The 21,203-nt window shown below is 38.5% G+C and overlaps 3 protein-coding genes across 3 annotated transcripts in view; 2 read left to right on the top strand and 1 right to left on the bottom strand.

The window, feature by feature from the left end:
* The window catches only part of LOC137990076 (uncharacterized), an 11,512-nt gene extending 9,106 nt beyond the window's left edge, over positions 1-2,406 (top strand). Inside the window, exons 6-7 of the mRNA XM_068835622.1 lie at positions 75-220; positions 453-2,406. Of these exons, the coding sequence (XP_068691723.1) occupies positions 75-220; positions 453-719 (413 nt within the window). The 3' untranslated portion in view covers positions 720-2,406. The remainder of the gene's footprint in view (positions 1-74; positions 221-452) is intronic.
* Positions 2,407-2,562: 156 nt separating this feature from the next.
* On the bottom strand, positions 2,563-4,987 carry LOC137990078 (transcription initiation factor IIE subunit beta-like). The gene is made up of 2 exons (XM_068835625.1): positions 3,967-4,987; positions 2,563-2,955 (listed from the first exon to the last, which is right to left on the bottom strand). The coding sequence occupies exon 1, from the start codon at positions 4,837-4,839 to the stop codon at positions 3,976-3,978; it is 864 nt and encodes a 287-aa protein (XP_068691726.1). The 5' UTR covers positions 4,840-4,987; the 3' UTR covers positions 2,563-2,955; positions 3,967-3,975.
* Positions 4,988-5,107: 120 nt separating this feature from the next.
* Positions 5,108-20,744, top strand: LOC137990075 (claspin-like). The gene is made up of 17 exons (XM_068835621.1): positions 5,108-5,140; positions 5,214-5,429; positions 5,979-6,051; positions 6,902-6,998; positions 7,293-7,556; positions 8,577-8,740; positions 8,965-9,120; positions 10,799-11,625; positions 12,316-12,360; positions 13,482-13,612; positions 14,128-14,598; positions 15,716-15,889; positions 17,026-17,290; positions 18,238-18,328; positions 18,727-18,800; positions 20,016-20,165; positions 20,607-20,744. The coding sequence occupies exons 1-17, from the start codon at positions 5,114-5,116 to the stop codon at positions 20,706-20,708; spliced, it is 3,327 nt and encodes a 1,108-aa protein (XP_068691722.1). The 5' UTR covers positions 5,108-5,113; the 3' UTR covers positions 20,709-20,744.
* The last annotated feature ends 459 nt before the right edge of the window (positions 20,745-21,203 follow it).

The following is a 21,203-nucleotide window of genomic DNA, read 5'->3' as shown; positions in this document are numbered from 1 at the left end:
TGCAAAGTAGTAATGGAGATGGCAATGCTGAAAGCAGTTAAAAAAATATTTTTCCTGCATTCACCGATGTTTAGGTTACCTCAATAACCAGAAAGCCACTGCAGAGAGCATAACACCCGATGGATGGTTTCATAGTGGGGACATTGGATACTATGACAAGGATGGACACTTTTACATTGTGGACAGGATAAAAGATCTTATCAAATTCAAAGGGTTTCCGGTAAATTAATTATTGTTTTTAAGCTCTCTGATGTCAATTACGGTATAGGATTAATCAAGTATTCTTTCTTCCTACTCTGTTAATTTCAAGAACGTTAAGACTGCCCCCCCGCCCGCCTCAAAAAATGAAGACAGCTTGGTTTCAATGATGCATCCTCCTAAAAAGTCTCCCTTGACTAGGATCGTTTCGAGTTATTCTTTAACTTAAATAATGGTAGTGATCTCTAATATAGGTGGCCCCAGCTGAATTGGAAGCTCTTCTTCACACACACCCGAAGGTCATGGATGTTGCAGTCATTGGAATTCCTCATGAATCTGCTGGAGAAGTTCCAAAAGCATTTGTTGTTCCAAAAGGAGAAGTCACTGAGACAGAGATAATTGAGTTTGTTGCTGAAAGAGTGGCCCCCCACAAAAAACTCACAGGAGGGGTAGCATTTGTAGAGCAGATCACTAAAACGGCTAGTGGAAAAATACTTAAGCGAGAACTGAGAAATTTGTAGATGTTTTTAGATGTTTGACATGGCCGAAAATTCATTTGCGTTTGCAGATGAATTTGTCTATGTTTGCAGGTTACACAATAGCCCTTCAGCTGAATTTTAATTTTGAAATAAACTGAAAAGGGCCTATGCTTTTATTCATCTTAAGATCATCTTTTTGTAGAACCTTTGTAAAGAATGTGCACTATGGTTGAAGTAAGGCCTAAAACAAAAGAGGTCCACTCTTCACGGTCAGCTATTTTACATCTTGTCTTTCATGATAGCAAGATCAACTTCACCATACTTAGTATTTAGTAATCAACTGTCTATCACCCTTCAGTTGTGTTTGTTCAAACCTCTTTCAAGGTTCTTTCATAACTTTCTATACATAGCCTGTTCGAGGCTCCCAGATAGTCGGGAAAACAAAGACAACTGCATGTGAAAAACAAGTGGGGGCTTGGGTCGACACGCTCGTTTTTCACATGCAGTTGTTTTCGTTTTCCTGACTATCTGGGAGCCTGAAATTGGCTATGCTATACACAGCCCAGGTTGAGAAAAAAGTTAAAATCCCACTTGCCCATTGGCCAAGCAAACTTGATGGCCTTTGTTTGTGTGGGTTTATTAATTAATAATTACTCAAAGCAAAAAAATGACAAGATACTGTCAGTGTATCTTTCAATTTCATTTCTTGGCAAATTTTGAATTATTACTCTGATTGAATGAGTGCCTACGGGGAGCAAGTGGTCACAGAAAGTCACATGCCCAAGGGGGAAATGTACTTGGCCTGGACAACTGGATCAGGGACTCAAGTCCTGACATCCTCACAAGATGCAGGCTTAAGTACTAGTGTACCATAAATACAGGTTCATTACGTTACTTTTTTTTTACCCTCATTTACCAGTTCAAATAAGGAGAAGCCAAAAAATTAAGGGTGTGAGGTGTGATACCTGACAGGTCTAACACTGATGCAAATCATTATTTTTACCACGATTTTCATAATTCTGCAGAATTCATCTTCAAGCATCAACAGCCAAACTGCATTTTCCCTTCTATCAATCAATTGAAAATTTATATTGATAATTGCGCAATAGAAATTAATAAAATTATTATTATTATTTAATCAAATGTCCGACACCAACCACAGCTGACAAAATCAGTTGATGTTGACCACCAATCGGCATCTTTGGGTCCATGGAACATATTTGTGCATTCGAACTTGATGCCGATGGAAACCGATGAAATCTGTGCAAATCTCTTTACTGAAGAATTTCTAAAAAGTAATATATTCTAAAAGTATATTCACTTTCTGGAGGCAGAATCGATCTTCCCGGCTACGTTCGGAAATTTGATTGATGGAAGCGAAAATGCAGATAGGCACATGGCACTTGCAAGTGAGATTCCACAGAATTATGAAAATCGCAGTAAAAAACTAAAAATAATATCCAACACCAACATTAAATTTCAATTAGTGTTCTGGGCCCTTACTGCATAGCATAAAACACTAACAGTAAACTTCAAGTCTCCATAAATCAAGAGAAGTTTGTTTCAGTTAGCCCTTGTTATTTAAGAGTTTCTTTTATTGTTTCAACATGAGATACTGCCACTCTCATGTACCAGTAAGGTCTTCACTTAATTTAGAAATAAATAATATCAAATAATAGCTATTGTTAGATTTACAATAGTTGTTTCTTAAAATATCTATTACTCCTACTACCACAACAACTTTTATTACTACTACAGCTGTAACTCTAATAAGTGTATTGAGGACAAATTAGGAAAACAAATGGCCTTAATATTGTATAAAAGGAACCCCTTGATAATCGATGTGCCTTAAATAAACTAAATTAATAACTAGTCAAACGAACAGTTCTCTTTTTAGTCCTTTATTACTAAATAATAATTCATATTTGTTTTACACTTCTTTGCTTGGCACTGACGTTACAGTATATGGAGATCAAGTGTTCCCTGTAACCTCAAATATATTTGTCAATCTACAAGGTGAGAAGCAACACTAATACGATAGGGGATTTCCTGAACTTAATAATAAGATTAATACCACAGATTTACAAGTTGGAACCTTGAAAACGTAAAGAGTGGAAAATTGCCATCAATAACTTCCAAAATCACTGCATTTTTGAAATTCTGGGAGAGAGATCTACCTCGTTTACTTTATTTGTATCCAATAACCTGGGAGTTGTTTGAGGCAGACACAACTGTAGGCCACTTGAGTGAATGAAAGTGTTATTATTGAAAGCAACACCTGAAACAGCAATAATATTAACATTATTATTGTGGCAATAGACAATGTTTAATAGTATTAATACCAAATCCAACCCACTAGTAAGGCAAACCTGCCTACCCACAGTTAAAAGAGAGTAGGTAGGGTACTTCTTTCTTACAATCAGTCTACTCCAGGGCTGTGATTTGCTTCCTGAGTGGCCAAGATGCTGGCCTTTCTTTCCTACCAAGGCCAGCCTTCTTTGTTCTAAAGAAAAGTCCCAAATTTAAACATGCAAAAAATCCTTCGATGACCATGAATCTTTTTTGCTCAATACGACTAGACTGTTCTTTTACTTGTTGATTTGTGCGTGTATAGCAATAAGCATTGTCATCATCCAGTTGGTCACTCCACTGTTGGCTGGATCAAAACACACTAACCCTAACCTGACCCTAACTCACAGAGGGCACTAAGGTCATCCTGAACCAAAGGCATAGCAAGAGGGCGAATTCCTGGTTATGCGCAGATCAAATCGAAACTTCAACATTCCCCCCCCCCCCCCCCCTCCCGGGCAAACCACAGGCATTTGACCATCCTCTGTGCCCAGGGAGTGGGGAATTTGACCTTTGTCAGCATGGGGTGGGGAAAATTGAACCAGAAGTGTTAGGTTTCAAATGATTTTTTTTTTCGGGGGCTGAAGTCGCTAACATCTATAAAAAACGTGTTTGGACGACATGGAAGAGTTTAAAGGAAGAGATGTAGCATTTGTGAGCGACTGGCTTACTAAAAAGGTCTTTATTAAAGACTGCAGGAGCCGACGACGATTGTTCTTTAGTAGGGTATGACAGGCAAATCCAATGATAGGGTAGGGCATTTGAGCACCATTTTGGCCCGAGGGGATGCAACCTTCAAAAGTTCAAATTCCTGGGATTTGCCCTGGGGGGGGGGGGGGGGGAAAAAGTTGAAGTTTCGAGTTGATCGGCACATTATGTCCAAGGGAGGGGGGGATTGCCACACTGACTTGATTGGAAAAAAGAAATTAGTTTAACTTACTTGTACATGTTAACTCTGAGAATAATCCTTCAATGTACTCTCATCCAAATGCGTGTTTAATTTCTTGAATCGTCGAATAGGCTTCCTCTTTTGCTTAGCCTGCTGTGGTTTTCTTACCCCAGAATCCTGCATTGTCGCGATTCCTGCATTGACCAGGTACTTCTCAATGTCGTTCTCACCAATGCCGTCCACGGAAACTCCACGCCAATGTTTCTGAAACTCTTCGTCCACTTTAAGTTGATGCTGGTCATTTTTGAAAAACAAGACGACTTTCTTGTCTGTTGGGCGAGTAATAAACGTGATTCTGCGCCCTGCGGCTTTGACAACTTCATCAGCGTCGGGGAGACTTTCGCGAATATCATCGAGCAGTATTCCACCCGATCCTGACTCTTCATGCCGTTCGAGCAGCTTTAACAATTGCTTCTTATCCTTGACGTAATATTTCGGCTTGAAAGAGAACTTCCCTTCTTTGTGGACGAGTTTCGAGTTGCCTTTCAGCGCTTCATTTGCCAACCAAGCCTTGTCGCTTGGACTGATGTCCGTGTAGTTAATTTGATCTAGGATTTCGTCGACACTCAAAGCCTCAAACTTCCTTTGAAGATGTCGATTTTTCATGAAGTCCACAATAGCTGCGAGCACAGCAAATTTATGTTTGCTCCTAAAAGTGTGTGTCTTGTAGTCAATTGAAGGGCTGGCCGGTTTTTTAGGCTGTAAAAGTTCTTTTGGAAGATAACTCCTTTTTGGTTCCTTTGATTTCGATTTCGGTTGGTCTGACGTGCTATGTGCTGGTTTCGACTTTTTGGATTCGACAGTCGGTTGTTTTATACTTCTGGCTTTGAAGTCTTTTAAGTCCTTGAGTAAGGAAGGATCCATATCGTAATATCTTCCTGTTGCCGTTCAACCGCTTATAAAATGTGTACCATGACAAGAAAAATTGCCCTGGGAAGCAACCTCGTCTCCAGGGTTTCTTCCTCGCTCGAGGGACTCGTACGTCGCGTGCCGCGTGCCCAAGCAACAGCTTGGTAACCAGTTTGGTTTTTCGGTCGCCCACTTGGCGAACTGTCTCGATCGTCTCGGATGATGTCCGAAATTGTATCGATGATTTGACGAACGAAAGTTGGCGCGAATTTTGATTGCTTTAACAAAAATGGCGACTGTCGTCGACGTACTCAAGGTGAGCTCGTCTTTTGAGGTTTTTCTATTCATTGATAATATTGACGAAATGATGCCCTGTTCTTGTGTCATAGCAATTTGCAGACAATGACTTATTCGACGCGGAGCTCGGAGAAGAGAGCGACAGTGGACGAAATGGTGACCTATTGGACGGGGAAACATCAAAGCGGGATTGGATCGATAAGGAGAAAGACAACAATTCCGACGAAGAAGCTGCAAACAGTAGTTCTGATGAGGAAACTGGACATAAACGAAAGAAAAGGCAGAAGAAACGGGAGGCTAAAAAGAAGGTGATAAAACGTGTAAACTTTAAGCGAGCGATTTATAATTAATTTTAATATACATTGTAGCCTTGGGCAAACTTGCCTTTAATTTAGCTTTTGCTTAGCATTTAGCTTTGTAATATTATACTTATTAATTAAACAAACCTTGCATCCAATACCATGACTCTTCTTCTTCTTCTTTGACAATCGATACTTGACAGCATCCTCGCCTTTACAATCAAATGAGAGGTTGTTTAGAGCTGCTGCAGGAATCTATCTAAGCTATATACTGTATGCCAGATTCAATGTGTTTTAGCAAGGTTCACTCAGGGATGGGGGGCGGGTTAGAGAGGAGGGCGAATGCAGCATACAAGATCTGGTCCAGGCCTAAAAATTTCAAGTAACCATGGTAAGTCTGAGTCATTCATGCAAGCACCAGTCTTGTTTAGAAGCACTGAGGGAAACCTGTCATGTTCTCGTCTCCTCCATGCTGGTGAGAGACCCTGTATACGTATCTACATTATGTAGCTTTCAAGATGCTGTCTGTGATTGGAGAATGAAACTGTTTTTTCATAGTCACCAAAGCCTCGCAAGGCGAAGAAGGCTGAACGCTTCTCAATGTACAGTGAAACACAGAGAATTATCAGAGGTAATATCAAGGTCTTGTTGAAGAGGTGTTTAGATCAACTTAATGCAGTATGTAGCTGTTCGTTTAGAGACTTTGAGAGGTTGTGAAACTGGTGAGAGAGATGCTTTCTGCTGGCTTATGTCTGGGCCAAAATGAAGCAAAATATTTTGTCATGTCTGTACCTAATACATGCAGTTTTCACTTATCCACTGTTAAACACTTAATAATAATAATAATAATAATAATAATAATAAGCAATCTTTTCAAAACGTTTTCTTGCTTTTTATATGCACATGATACAGTACTGTGCAATAGTAAGTTGACATTCTCTTTTGAGTCTCAATTCTCGACTCAATCCTTGATCCTCGATTCTCACGAGGATCAAGGATTGAGAATTGAGGAACGCCAATCAGGAATCGAGTCAAGAATTGAGTCGAAGAAATCGAGAAACTAATGAGCTTGTTGCTTGACTGATTCCTCGAGAGACTATCGTACATGTAGTTTTGTTATTGTTTCTAATCATGCCTGTTTCATTTAGTATTCACACTTTATCTTTTACTATAAGTAGAGCACACTGTTTCAACATTGGCACACTACCCATAACAATGCTAAAACAATATGTTTCCTCAAGTCTATGCTTTTAAAACCATCTTGAAAAAATTTCATTTTCATCCCTATTTTAGGCATTGTTGTGAGAGTGACAAATTAAAAATGCACAACTTACTAGTACAGTACTTCAAGTGACTTGGAGGGTCATTGAAATAATTATTATTAAAGTCAGTGAATACAGTGAGGGAGTCCAACTGGGAAATGTTCTATCCCAAATCTGTAGGGACCACCCTCTGAGGTACAGTGCTTGTCTTCATTTTAGAATCAACATTCAGGCTGCCATATCATAAGCCATCTGTTCTTCCCATATCACATTTTCTTCAAAGAGTGCCTCTATCAGATGAAAAGGAAGCTGGAAGGTTGGTACATTTGAATGGCTCAGGCAATTTTGTTCAATTTAAGATTATTATTTCAACCACCCCCCCCCCCCCCCCCCCCAAGGCATTCCTCATCAACATTTTTACAGTAATTCTCTGTGGAATATCCTGCAATTCAATTGAAGGGTTTTTTACTACTAATGTTTGCTTGTTTTTCAAGAAACCAGAGCAACAGCAAAATGGAACATAATCCTCCAAATAGGTGTAAAACTAAGTAAAAAAGAATACCGGTACTAAGTGTTTTTGAGCAATTTTACCTAATTTATTTGAAAACAGGATTGCTAAGAAGACACCTGAAGTGTGGCCTTCAGATCCACATTCTGACAAAATGAAACAAGATGGTGATGAAAAAGTTGATAACTGTGATATCTCAAGCCCTCTAGTGGGAGATATTGCCAGTCCTCAAGGTATTAATGGTGAAAAGAGTTTTAAAGCAGTCACTCCCAAGCTGAGTGCAGCCACGGATCCCTTCTTCTTACATATATTAGACAATCCTTCAACAGCAAAGCCTAAAAGTGGAATCCAGAGTTTAAAAGATAGGTAAGGTCTAAGGTTTATTAATTATTTTAGAACATGACTTTATAGTGTGAATGTCCTTGTAACAATATTCAACCCATTAAAAGCTCACATCTCCACTGAATAGAGAGTACATGTATCTGTTGTTGTTATTGTTAAATATATGTTAGGCTAGTACGATCCAGGGCATTGGCACTTTTTTCAAAGCTCTGTTCATGGCTAAGAGTGGACACGTTCAACACTAAGTTCGCTCCTAGTACAGCTCTTCTAACTGGCTATGCTGGCCAGCAGACATTTGTCTAGCTATAAGAGCATATGAAAACTATTTAGAGGTCGCTTATGCTCTGTTGTTCAGTGCAGTTAGTTAGCACTCAATATATTAGCGTAGTAATTATAAAGTTAAGGATTTAAGCGTAACACTTAGTTAGCATGACCTGTTGAGCTGTAAGTAGATCAGTTTCTCGCCTGATACGAGTCGGAAGTACATTTGTATTGTTGCTTAATTTAATTAACATGCAAATATGCTGTTTATGTTTTGCATGCACAGCCAACTTATTACATTGTGGGAACTAGTCCTTTCTTGTACTAGGATTTCATGTAGGATTCTAAATACCTAGTTCCTCTACTACAGCAAGCAGCGTTGACACTTATCGTAATTTGGCTACACAGTTACCAACACTTTACAACATTAGTGTGGTTTACAATTTTGTTTTTTCCCTCCCTCCCTTTGGAGTTGATGTTTGGGCCTCGTTGTATGCATTTCAATTAACTCTGAACACTCCTGTGTGGTGCAGTTAAATTTGCCCAGCGACTTTCCCCAAGCTTGTTGGCTGCATTGTCTTTTGAATATCGTCTGCTTGTGTGATCCAGCACATGCTGTTTTGCATTTAGCTGGTAGTGCTGGAAGTCGCACAGGCTAACCTAACTCGAGGCAGTGCTCCCCCATTAACGCCGACCGGAGTCAATGTTTGCTCATAACTACATGTATTAGTTAGCACAAAAACATAAGAAACAGAGACATTGCTTCATTTTAAATATTTGAAGGTTTATAAAGCACACCACCAAGCCCCAGGATAAATCAGATAAAGCTGTAGAGGTGGTAGAAAAAGATGGCAAGCCTCTTACAGAGGATGCACCAACACCAAAAGAAGCTGTCTGTGTCCCAATTAAATTATTACCTGATGGCAAATTGAAGGCTGCTACACCAGGTAACCTACTCAAAATTAATTATTGTTTTTTGTTTCAATGAACACTGGTATACATGTACACAACTTTGTTTCTTGCTGTGCAGCATTTCACAAATGACTTAGCCACATCGGTTTTCAATAATACAGTAGTTAAAATATATAAATTTGATTTGACGGTATGAACTTTTGTGAATTTAAATGTACACCAGTACCCTGATTCCTTTTTTAAACCTCCTGTCTTAAAGGATCCAGACTTCAACTGCTCAAGGAAGAACTGCAAGCCAAAATGAGAGTAAGGCGAGCTGAAAACAGGAAAGTACAAGAATCCCAGCTAAAGCTAGATAATGAAGAGATTAGTGAAGAAGAAGAAGAGGAGGAGGAAGAGACGACAGATGAAGAAGGTATGAAATAGTACGATAATAGGAAAAAGAAGAACTTAAATTTACTGTTAAAGTTTGTAACAATAAAATGCGATTGAAATTGTGCTGAAGCACTCTTTGTGGTGCCAAGGCTGCTGCCAAAAAAAACCCTCAAATAGAGACTCAACATACATGTACTCAGCCTATGTGGTAGAGAACATAATATGCAGGGATAGCGCAGTGGTGAGAGCACTCACTCCCGCCAATGTGGCCTGGGTTTTATTCCCAGACCTGGCGTCATACATGTATGTGGGTTGACTTTGTTAGTTCTCTACTCTGCTCCAAGAGGTTTTTCTCCAGGTATATGTACTTTTGTTTTCCTCTCTCCTCGAAAAACCAATATAATTTGATATGTATTAAATTGATTTGATTTCATCTGTGAACAATCCCACAAGCTATTCAGCTTTAACATTGTGTGAACATAAAGTTATATTATTATTATTATTATCATGTCCAACATTGAAACCACAGATTTTATGTAAGAATCTGGGATGTCTCGCTTGGAAGCAAGCGACAACAATTAGCCAAAGGTTCCAAGCAGGGCCAACTCCTGTGTCTTATAAAGACAGAACTTTCCTCAGGATACCTGTCATACCCAACAATGTATTATTATTATTATTATTATTATTTTGTTTTGCAAGTAAACATGCGAGGTAACTTGTTCACAGCGTCCGCAGAATTCGATGTCACTTTCGATTTTGCGATTTACTTGTGCAGCCAATAGTACAATAGAAAAATTGAACGTAGCAAAAATCTCCCAAAATGTTTTTCGCTGATGGTAACTTTTAATATTCTCGGTTCAAAATTTAAGTTGTATTCAGTCGCAAATTTTGTTGCTGATTGCAAAATATATTATTCTCGATCAACACTTCCTAAAAACTTCTTCTTCTCTTCTTAAGAACTGTGTATCTATTTATTTACTTTTGCATCAATATTATTTTGTTTTGCATAAAGCAGGCTAACAAAATCTGTACCTTGCTTAGTTCGCATTTTTGAGCGTTAAAATAGAATTTTCGGTCCTATGTTTCTGACGGCAAGTCCTATATTTTTTACGTGTAGGTCACCCATCCACATACTAACCTCGCCTGACTGGAATTAACTTCAATGAAATTTTGTGTTACAAAGCTGTCAGAGGCTCAGAGTGCATGCTCAAACTTGTAGTGAAAAAGAAGTTGTAAGGGAACTTGAAAATTATCAATGTGTCAGCCTCAAAGCCAATGTTTCTTGATTCTATTTTATTTTCTTCAATTTTTCTGGGATAATTTTAGTATTTTACCAGTAACCACATGTCTTCTCAGGGGGCTAGTTACCTAAGACCTCTACCATGGCAATATAATATCTTGCTATATAACAACGTGTACTATTAGAGCTACATATTACGCAAAGATAATTTGAGTCTCCTGGAAGACAAAATGCAGCTCAGTTGACACGATACAGCACTGTGTTACTGCACTACCACACGTACGCATTGCGTGCCTATTTTTAAATTTTATTATTGTTAATACGTAAGTGGATGGTCAGTGCTTTAAATTAGTGTTGTGCAACCTAAGCTTAAATGCAGACTTAACCTTGAGTAAATAAGTGAATAGAACGAGGGAATAGAGCACCAAAGGGAAGACATGAAGGGAGATAACTATTATTCTCTCCTCATTTGCAACAGATGATTCTGACTTTGAACTTGAGAAGTGGAATGAAGATGACAAAAAAAAGCAAGAAGAAGGTGATAGTGACCTTGACGAAGAAAGAAAGGAGAAGAATGCTTTTATAGATGATGAAGCTGATGAAAGCAATGATAGTGATAATGAGATGGATGGATACAATGTTGATTCAGGGTCAGAAGGGGACATCAGTGAAGGTGATGAAAGCGATGGCCAAAGTGATGATGACAATTCTGTATTCAGTGATAAAGGTTTACCAAAGTCCAGTAGAAAGGTCAAAGCAAAAAAGAAATTCAAAGTGTCTAAGCGATCAAACCTGGACATTGAGGAGAAAACTATGGACCTCTTTTGTGATAGTCGCTCTCAATCTAATGATAAGTCAAGCAGCAATGATTGTTTTCCAAAGGATAGCAGAATGGAATCAGACAATAACGAATTAAGTGCCTCAAAGCTTTGCCTTCGTCTTGACAGTGTAGATGATGGCGATGAGTCAAATTTTAGCTTTCCAAACCTGCCTTTATCGTCAAAGTTGAAGACCAAGAACAGTTCTAAAGAAGACAAGGCTTTGATTAACATATCCGAGGTGTCACAGGACTCCAGCCAGTCAAGTGTTGGAGGTGCTTTAGGTTCAGAGTTTAGGGAAAGTGCCAACAGTCTTGATGCAAGTAGCGACAGTAGCAAGATCCCTGCAGGACAGGGAGAGGGCAATGACCAGGACAATCAAGAGGTTGATTCCAGTAATAAAACCCCAGAACTCTTCTCATCGTTTTCAAAACTGAGGAATCTGATTGGAGTGTCAAGAAGCCAATATACCCAGTCACCAATAAAGGTACAGAAAAGAAAAGATAAAGAAAGACATTGTCAACTTTTTTTTTTTGCAATAGTGACAATGTTTGGCAATTTAGACTGTATTAATTAATTTAATTAACATTCCCAGCATTGTCATGGCAGTTTGCAGTGGGCAGCTACAATTGCAGATATGTCTTTCACCTAGAACGAGGCACAAGATATTTGGCTAGGGATTGCTCAGAGATAAAATGCAAACATGTTCCCAGGGTCTCTCTTCTCTACCTCCTTTGTCATTGCAGAGAAAGATAATGACAGTGGAGGCAGAGTTTGGATAAAATAGTGGCAGAAGGTAGCAGTCTTTTGTCGAACGTGGGACCAGAACAGAAGAAGTAGACAGAGTAGTGGTGGTGGTAGTGCAGCTAATGTTCTTGTCTAAAACGAAAAAGATTAGTCCAAGGCATGCTTCTTTTGACAACGCAGGAGCTCAAAGTCTATTTTTTGTATTATTTTCTCCACTTATTTAATGAGTCCTCATATTCTAGAGCTCCAAACAGGGTCTGTACAGGGTAGGGAAATTCTGGCAGCTAGCTAGTTCATGTATTCTTGATGTGAATGAACTTGTAGGATACCCCAATTAAATAAAAAGTAGACTTTTTTCTCCCAAAACCTATTACAGTAACTCATCTTATATTTTTGTAATGGTTGCTTTTTTTCTCCTTTGTCTTTTCAGCCTGGTAAATTATCTCAACTCACTCTTCCTGTTGAGGATTCTCAGGTACAGCCGATGAAAGTTGGGTAATAAATAGCTTTTTAGATGTTTTGGTGTGTAGTACCGCTGAGTATTTTTACAAGTTGTGCTGTATTTTGACCAGCCCGTTAGGGCGACTCAAAATACAAACAACGAACTTAGAAATACTCAGCGATACTACACACCAAAACATCTAATAAGCTATTTATTATCCAACTTTCTCTTTGCACTAAATTTTCAGCAAATGAATTGTAAACAACTGAGAACATGTGACAGATTTATGCGTGCAGGGCAACGTCAGCATCTGAACTAGTCAAGCTGGTTCTCTATTGTACAATAACCAAGTGTACAAATAACTAGCTGTACAATATCCTGGAATATTTGTACTTGTTTCGTGTGTTTTTTGTACAATAAGTAATAAAGTTGGATAATTAAAGTCAATACCTTAACCCACTGAACCACTGCCCATTGGTGAGTAAAATCATGTGGCATTAGACAGAGGAAAATCTATTGAGTCTCACTCCCTGGAGTCAATGCGTCAATGATTCAGTATAAATGTAATACACAGTAGAACTAGCGGGTCTTGTCACTGAGAGGATCAAGCAATTGGTTGGCTATTAAATCAGCTACGGAGTTGAGCAATAGTGGTGTAGTGGTTATTATTATATCTCTCAGATAGTACGCGTGCTATGATTGGCTAAATTAGTGGGCCGTATTCTACGGTACAGCCCGCTAAATTTAAAATTTCAATAAAACATTATCTTACTTCAGCAAGTTTTTCATGTCGTTTCTGTTACATAAACTTGTAAAACTGTTTGAATCTTGCAAGCAACTATTTCAAACAGCCAAGAAGATTAAGTTTTTCGGATTTTGACATGGCAATCTTTGTAGCAGATGAACCTTCTGCTTGACTTCGACTAGTTTCTTTGCCCGCACGCCAGATTAACCTCAGAGATATAATAAATATCTTACGAACCTCGTTTTCTCGGTCCATACTGTAAGTTACGAATCCTCGTTTTTTTCCCGTTGAACGGGAAAAAACTTGGTCCTTAACTTACAGTACGGACCTTAAACTCAGTCAGTAAGAGGTTTGTACGATGAACTACATGACAATAATGTTACCATGATGTTTTTTGAATGTCTTTCAGGATTTATTTGAAGACACGGAAGATAACAACTTCAAACAGAATGAAAATAGAACTTCAGCGGTGTCCCCTACTGACTTCCACTTTTGTCTTGATGAGGACACCCAGTTTACACAGATACTTAACACTCAGGGGTTAGTCTTACAATAGAACACAAGTTTCGTTTAACAATAACACATTAATAAGACATGGGAAAAGGTCGTAAAGGAGAATGATCTGCAGAAGTTTTTCGGTTGGACAGAGTAAAATCTATGTCTCATTGGCCCTTACAGGAGTAAAAGGGTTACTAACTTTACCGACCAAATGCCACCTTACATGTAATTAAAACATACCCATACCTAAACAGAGGGAAGAAATGACGTCAAAAGCTGTACTTTGAATTGCAATAATTTTGAAGTGTGTGAAATGGACATCTTGCATTGCTCATAGAAGACCACCACTGATCAGTGGTTTAACCTCATGCTAATCATCTTGCAATGCAGCCACATAACATGAGAAAACATCTTTGAGTATGTTGCACTTACTAATAGATATTCGATTCAACTTGCTTGTCTGTGTGATATTGATGTTCCTTTGTGTGATACCACGTCCAAAAACGGTGCCCAACATTTGAACTGATCTCTTTCTTTTTTTTTTTTTTTTTTTACAGTTTTATAAATTCTAGTCGAAAGACCAAATCAAAAGGAAGCAATGGCTTTGATGATAATATAAAGGGTAACACTCAGCAAGATATGAAAGAGCTGCTTGGGTTGTGTTCAGGAAAGTTCAGTGACAGTGAAGACAGCCCTGCCACAAAGAACACTAAACCGAGGGATACAGGAAAGGAGTGTCAGAGAGGTTCATTGTTTGGTACTCAGAGCAAAGAAAGCAATGTGAAGGAGCTGTTGGGACTTTGTTCTGGAAAATTTAGTGATGATGAGGATGAAATTGGAGAGGAAGACTTGGTGACTGGAGAGGAGGAAGGAAGTGATGTGGACGGAAGAAAGAGTCGTGTTGATGGAGAAGAAGACGAGGAGGACCCGGATAATGTTGAGGAAAAGAGGGATAAGGAAGTTGAAAGTGATCCTGAAGAAATGATTATTACAAGGAAATATGGCAAGAAATACCAAGCAAAGAAAAGGTACATGTAGAAAATTTAATTGGCACATGTACAGTCTTCTGATAAAGACAAACAAATTTATAACTTCACCTTTAATTTGAAAAATTAAATTAATTCTCTTTTAGAAAATTTACATTTCTTTCAATCATAGAATCCTTCACAGGAACAACTGAGCCCAACAAAAATTAATTAACCTGCCCCTAACTGTGTGGCTTCATACAATGTAGCTCAGTTGGTAGAGCATTGCACCTGCATCGCAGTGGTCATGGATTTGAATCCAGTTTGGAGCTACCTGAATTTTTGTGTCTACTATTAAGAGACAGTTGCTTAAATTGTCCAGTTTTTAATGGACAGGCACACTTCAGTTACATGTACATGAAGGAAGTCTTCCACCTACATGGATCTAATCATTGATAAGTAAAGTAGTTTGTGACACAAAGCTAGAAGCTGTTCTATTCAAGACACTTGGATCACTTGGCAGCAAACGTTTTGACAAACTACATGTATAGTGAAAGCTGTCATCTGTTAATTTTATAAAATTGTAAATGGTTTGAACCCAGGAGTCATATAATAATCAAGTAAAGTACAATCATCCAGATGAGTGTAGTCCTGAGAAGGGCTGTTTGAGATGACATTGACTGATGTTTCGACAACCTGAGCGGAAGTCATCTTCAGAGTCAAGTGATTTGTGTAATGTCAGTAGATACTATAAGAACTCCAGTCGTAGATGTCATTGGTCAACTTATTCGTGATGTTACTGGTCGATTGTCAGTTGATCCTAGATGTACATTGTACTGTAATTGGCTGGGAAGACTAAACAGTGATTGGTGCGTTTCGATCCATCTATAGGTCTAAGGTCTGTACGTGTATCGTAGAATACACTGTACATTGGACAGTACTGTGAGAGGAAGTTGTGTGTTGTTTGTCTGTTGATGTCGGCAACGAGTCGTTTGTAGGGTGCGAGAAGTTGTAGGCATTGGTTTATTGGTGTCTGTTCTTAGTTAGTAAACCAGCTTTCCAGTAGATCCGTTAGTAGTAGTAGTAGTAGTTAGTGCTGTAGGTAACACCAACAGACTGCCAATGGTTTTCCTGGAAATTTTATACTAAGTATTGTGAGTTAAAACTCTTGCTGTCACAGAATTTTTGACAAAAAGAACTTCTTGGAAGAGGAGGCTGAACTTTCGGGAAGTGATGTGGGTTCTGATGCAGATGAAGATATTGCAACCGATGATGATGAGTTGGAAGAAGATTCAGGGGATGAAGAACTTCCTTCAGATGAAGAGCTACAGAAGCAAATCAACAAAGTTCACATGTAAGTTAAAGTGTGTGTGACTGCATAACTTATAGAGTGCTTACTTTTGGTGTCCCAGATTCTAAGCATGTTCCTTTTTTACGTCATTCTTTCCTGTTAAGACTCTGTCGAACAGCATCCTTGGCACGCATTTTTTTTTAGGTTTTTATTCAGCTTGATATACCACTCGCGAGAAAATGAGCAACAATTAGTGTCGTTTCCTACAAGCGAACAGAAGAGAAGTTGCCTTGAAGAACAGAAATTGTACAAATGTATATTTCCGATAAATAAAGCCAAGCACAGATCTAACACTAATCAAAGTTCCTCACCCAGTGCCGCCCTCATTGCGACAGCAATTCCAAATATAAAACAGACATTGATAAAGTATACGTTTATCATCTTTGATTCTTCAATCTTGTAAAAAGGGCTGGATGTTTGTTTTCTAATAACAACATGAAAAACAAATACTATTATTTTGTTCGATACTATACAATTTGTGGCAAATCAGTTTTTCACAAAGGCTACTTTAACTGTTGCAATCAAGTCACATACACAAACTTTGCTCATATTGGTCAATACCAGGAACATTTGACCACAACATTAGCCTTATAAGACTCAAAATCATTTCAGCCTTTTTTTCTGATTTACATGTAGGATAAAGATTTCTGGAACAACTTCCAAAAATATTAAAAGAAAAAAATTCAAACAGAGAGGAGTTCTACAAATGTAGCTCACTCAGTACAAACAAAGACTTGATTTTGCAAATCAAAGTGGAACTCCAGCGATTCTGAACTGACTTCTGTGGCTCAGGTCTCAGAGGACTTCATTCGGATATAATTATCTGCAACTTGCCATCGTCACTTCATCACGGTCCAACTACTGAGTTATCCACTGGTATTTTTTACCGTTGACATGGCAAATTTGCGGCTGATATATCAATAACGATTAAATCAACAAAACTACTGATTAGCAAAAAATATACACATTCAAGGCAAAAGGAATAACACTATTAATATTATACTAATCTAGTATTAAATTCAAAGAATATGCTACTAATTGCGATGGATTCATTACTTTTATTTCTTTCTTGCCCCTCTCCCTCCATTCCTTTGACTTCTGTTCCACCAGTGCCTAGAATATTCTCTTCCTTTTACCAGGAAATCAATGTATGACCAGGACAATGCTGATTTACGAGCTGTCAAAGAAATGTTTCTTCCCGACGGTGATTTGTACACGGATGGGCAGGGTCGAACAAGACATTTTCGATGGAGGGGAATAGATGAGAATTCACAGCTCAGTCTATTTGGTAACAAAGAGATGTGGGGTGATGAAGAAGGAACTAATGGTGAACTGATCACTGAAGAAGAGATTCACCGGAGGAAAGAACGATACGAAAGAGAAACCTTCCTAAGAGAAGAAATGGTAAGTAATCATGGTATTTACGTGAAGGAATAGTTACAATGCCAATATTATTGACGAGTTAGGGATAACAGGGAGGGACCTGTCTTGATCCAAGCATAGAAGGGAAGTACATGTATCTATGGCAGCCCACCCTTGTCATGGCTGCTACATGTAACAAGCACTGTCACAATGGAAGAAAGCCAAGTGGGCGGACTTAACCCATTGACGAGTGAAATCGTCTGGCGTTACCTAGACAGAATAAAATACTAAGTCTGGCTGGTTTATGGTATAGTTTTTCACTAACTGAAATCTTGAGGACTTGACTAGGAAACCTATGCAAATGTAGATTCAGAAGTGCTTGCTTTGATGGTGTTGAAGTTTAGTAATACTTTATTTTGTAACCATTATAAATTATTACAATGTAAGAACTGCTCATTAACTGAGATGTGTGTCATGCAATAAGAATTTAGGCGAGGTTAAACTTAAGACAATGCTGGCCAGTGGTCTCTTCCTTAAGTTAGGTAGGCGGCCCCTAGGGTTTTGCAGGGCCTCAATAAATTTACAGCTCCCCGTTGACGTCAACCATTTTGCTCGTGTTGTGTCGCGTGTACAGTTGCTGAGAAAAGCTTTGCTCCCGTCCCTCCCTTCCCTTTGGGTAAGTATTGGTAAGTTTTCAACATTCCACTGAGTATTCAGTGTAACGGTGCCTGGGTGGTTGCCGCTCACAGGGTTGTCATGGTTCCCCTTCGCCCGTGCTTGCAGCTCCCCCACAGAACTTACAGGCACCTTCTCCACACTCATCTGTTGGTGACGAGTTTAATGCTTTCATAATATTGAATAGAATCAATTACCCCAATGACAATAATAATAGAATTATTTACAAAATTATTTATTTGAGGAAAAATAATTTATTACTAGGTAATTAAGTCTTTTGGAGTTCCTGATAGATGCTCAGTATATTTTTATAGGGCAAGCAAAAGGGTCACATACTTGATATTGATGAGGGCAGCCAAGATATTCTTAGCAAAATAAAAGATACTAGCAGCCAGCTACCAGATGGTAAATATAAAACAAGTCACATACATGTTGATCTACTTGACAATCAAAATAGTCATCTGTTTTGTCTTGAGCACTGTTGTATTTTAGAATTCATTCCTGGAAAAATATTAGTAGATAGATAGTGTAATAAATTATTATAAGTGATTAGAGAAGTACATGGCAGGACTGATTTTCAAGCCAAATTTTTATTTGTTAAAATGTCGTTCTAGATTTTTGTTTTGTATCTATTTTGACATGTGAAGATCTCTTTGAAATTGCTAAATTATTGCACAGAAGTGTACCTGTTGTGAATTATTATTACTGAGCAGATTTTGTGCATGTCGTAGTTGTCAACTGGTGTGTTTGAATTAAACGTTATTCCTCATTCAACTTTCATATTTTTCTGTTTTTTCCTGTAGCCCCAAGTAAAAGCAAACCTCAAGTGATCATTGATCCAAAGAGCAGTGTAGCTCCAGTGTTAAAGAAAATGACAGTAAGCAAAATAATTGTGTAGCCAAAATTAATAATTATTTATACTCATAAGCGCAGGCCTTTCAATGTCATTTCAAATATTTCAGGAGACTTGTTTGACACCTGGTGTTGTCGAATGGAGGTCAGGCATTGCTTCAATGCAATGCTTTGCTGTCTTGTTCTTTTAATTGACTCCTAGGGTAATTTATTACCAGTATTGACCTAGTATTGGACCCATTCCTTGGTCATAGATCAAATAACCACTGTTAATTTGGTTTTCATATTTTGGAAGCCCAGCGAAAACAACATTTTTAAAAAAAGATGAAAGTTCTGCAAACAAAAAAATTAGTTTTGTGGCAAGTGCAGAGAATAAATGTTGCAACAGATATTTTCGTGGTGATGAAAGGTACTGGAAATCTTTAAAATGAGATTGTGGTTAAGGACTCTTTTAGTGTCCAAAATAATGTACCATACAGCTCTCCAGGTGTCCCCATGCATATGTATAGATTTCTTATGGTGATAAGGTATCCAGAGAACCCTAAGAAACCCTTTGCAATCTTGCATGAGAAGCAAAATTTATGGTCCCAACCAGGAGCTCATCAAGGGAATTCTCTATCACCCATACTTGGCCTAGGAGTCAGCCCTCTCCTGAGTGCATTTACGTATAAAAATTCAGCACACCCACTGTTGTAAAGGCCAATTTCCCATGGGAGATTCAGCACAAGCCAATGTCCATTACATACCATGGCTACTGCTTAGTATCTGGCTAGAAATCGTCTCCATTGTTGCGTCGGTTGCCTGTGTTTAAAATTTAATTTTACGCGGGAAAGGGTTGACTCAAGAAGTTAGTGGAGATAGAGGATCCCCTTGATGAGCTCCTGTCCCTACTAATTTCAGGTATGGCAATTTTGGACACAATTTAAATTGAGACAAGAAGGTTGCTGCCTAACCTTATTTGCGAGCGTGGGCGACCAAATATCTGAACAAGTAGCCCGAACAGGCACCTTACTTGATTCATCGTCACTCTCTTGTAATTCTCTTGATCCCAGCTGGAATTACCGGTAATTAATTCTAGGCTCTTGAAAAAATTACTCGGGCTACTGACTTTTAATGTTAGAAGCTTGAAGGGCTCCCGGACAATTTTGTTAGGCAGCAGCCTTGGACAAGAGAGTGACCTCCTTTGAAGTCAAAGCATTCAAAGCACTTTTAATGTTCTTTTTTCTTCTTATCTTACTAGTCTTTCAAAGGATCATTCCTGAAGCATAGCAAGACTACTCTTTCTCGGTTGTCATCTCTCACATCCAACACACCAAATGCTTCTGGTACGGCCAGAGGCTTTGTATTTCAGACTGTTTCACCATCTGGCAAGAACATCCCAAATGCAAAGGTACATGCAAAAAGAAAGCTAATGAAATAATTGGCATGATCAATGGTGCACACTCATAGGTTTTGGCAGTACTTAGATAAAAACGAGGATTAGTACTAATCTACAGCCATGGAAAACTTTGACCCAAAAGTTAGCAAAATCAGATCAAACATTCTTCACAGGTAATCATTTTTATAGTTTTGAAACATCTAGGAGTTATATACAAGGATACTAAACAGGAAATGGTACCTTACAGAGGGACACCTCCAGAAATTACCACATAAAAGGCAGCACTGTACAGTATGTCCCCCTCTAGTAATTCTCTCCCTTAGAAACCTGTGAGGTCACAGAATGTTGTTCTTTCAAAGATATGTCCCAGACATTTAAAGCAACAAGGTGTGTTAATTATACCAGTAATTGTTTTATTTTCTCCAAATTTCCTCTTTTTTTTTTTTTTTTCAGAAAATGCAGCGTACGAATTCCCTTTCAGACGAACCAGCCTCCAAGAAACCCAAACTGGACAGAAGTCTGAGTGACCCCAATAGTGTGTTTTCTCTGCTATGACAAGTTGATCATCAGAAAGCAGTCGCTATTGTAGAAATTTCAATGTTTTAATGACAAAAATTGCCAATGAAGGGCCATCAAATCGCATGATCAAAAATTCACTTTTAATGCTCATGGTTAAGTTCAAAGCCCAATTTAAATGTGATATCTTTTGCCCACCCAGGATTAGTGCTGAGGCGAACCTCAAACAACTGAGATTGCTAATACAGTCGCTCATTTCCCCCATAATAGAGAATGGGAGGACCTTCCATCACTTGGAGGGGTGATAAGCAAAGTACTGGACCCAGCTTTTGCTTGCACTGGGAGATATGTGCATAGCTACACTAACACTTCCCTGCAAGCAGAGTCTCTTTTGATCTTCCTAGATAAGTTGGGAAGAGGAAAGAAGATTCTGCCAGCCACCTTGACTTTCCTTGATTTGCTGCTCATCCAATTCCAAAGGAATGGATAAGTAAGTCCAGTTTCGACTTGTCAAACCTGTTCTTTTTTAATTTG

This window comes from Montipora foliosa, unplaced genomic scaffold (genome assembly GCF_036669935.1).
Source record: "Montipora foliosa isolate CH-2021 unplaced genomic scaffold, ASM3666993v2 scaffold_54, whole genome shotgun sequence".
Taxonomy (NCBI): domain Eukaryota; kingdom Metazoa; phylum Cnidaria; class Anthozoa; order Scleractinia; family Acroporidae; genus Montipora; species Montipora foliosa.
This window is presented reverse-complemented; position numbering and strand designations above follow the sequence as displayed.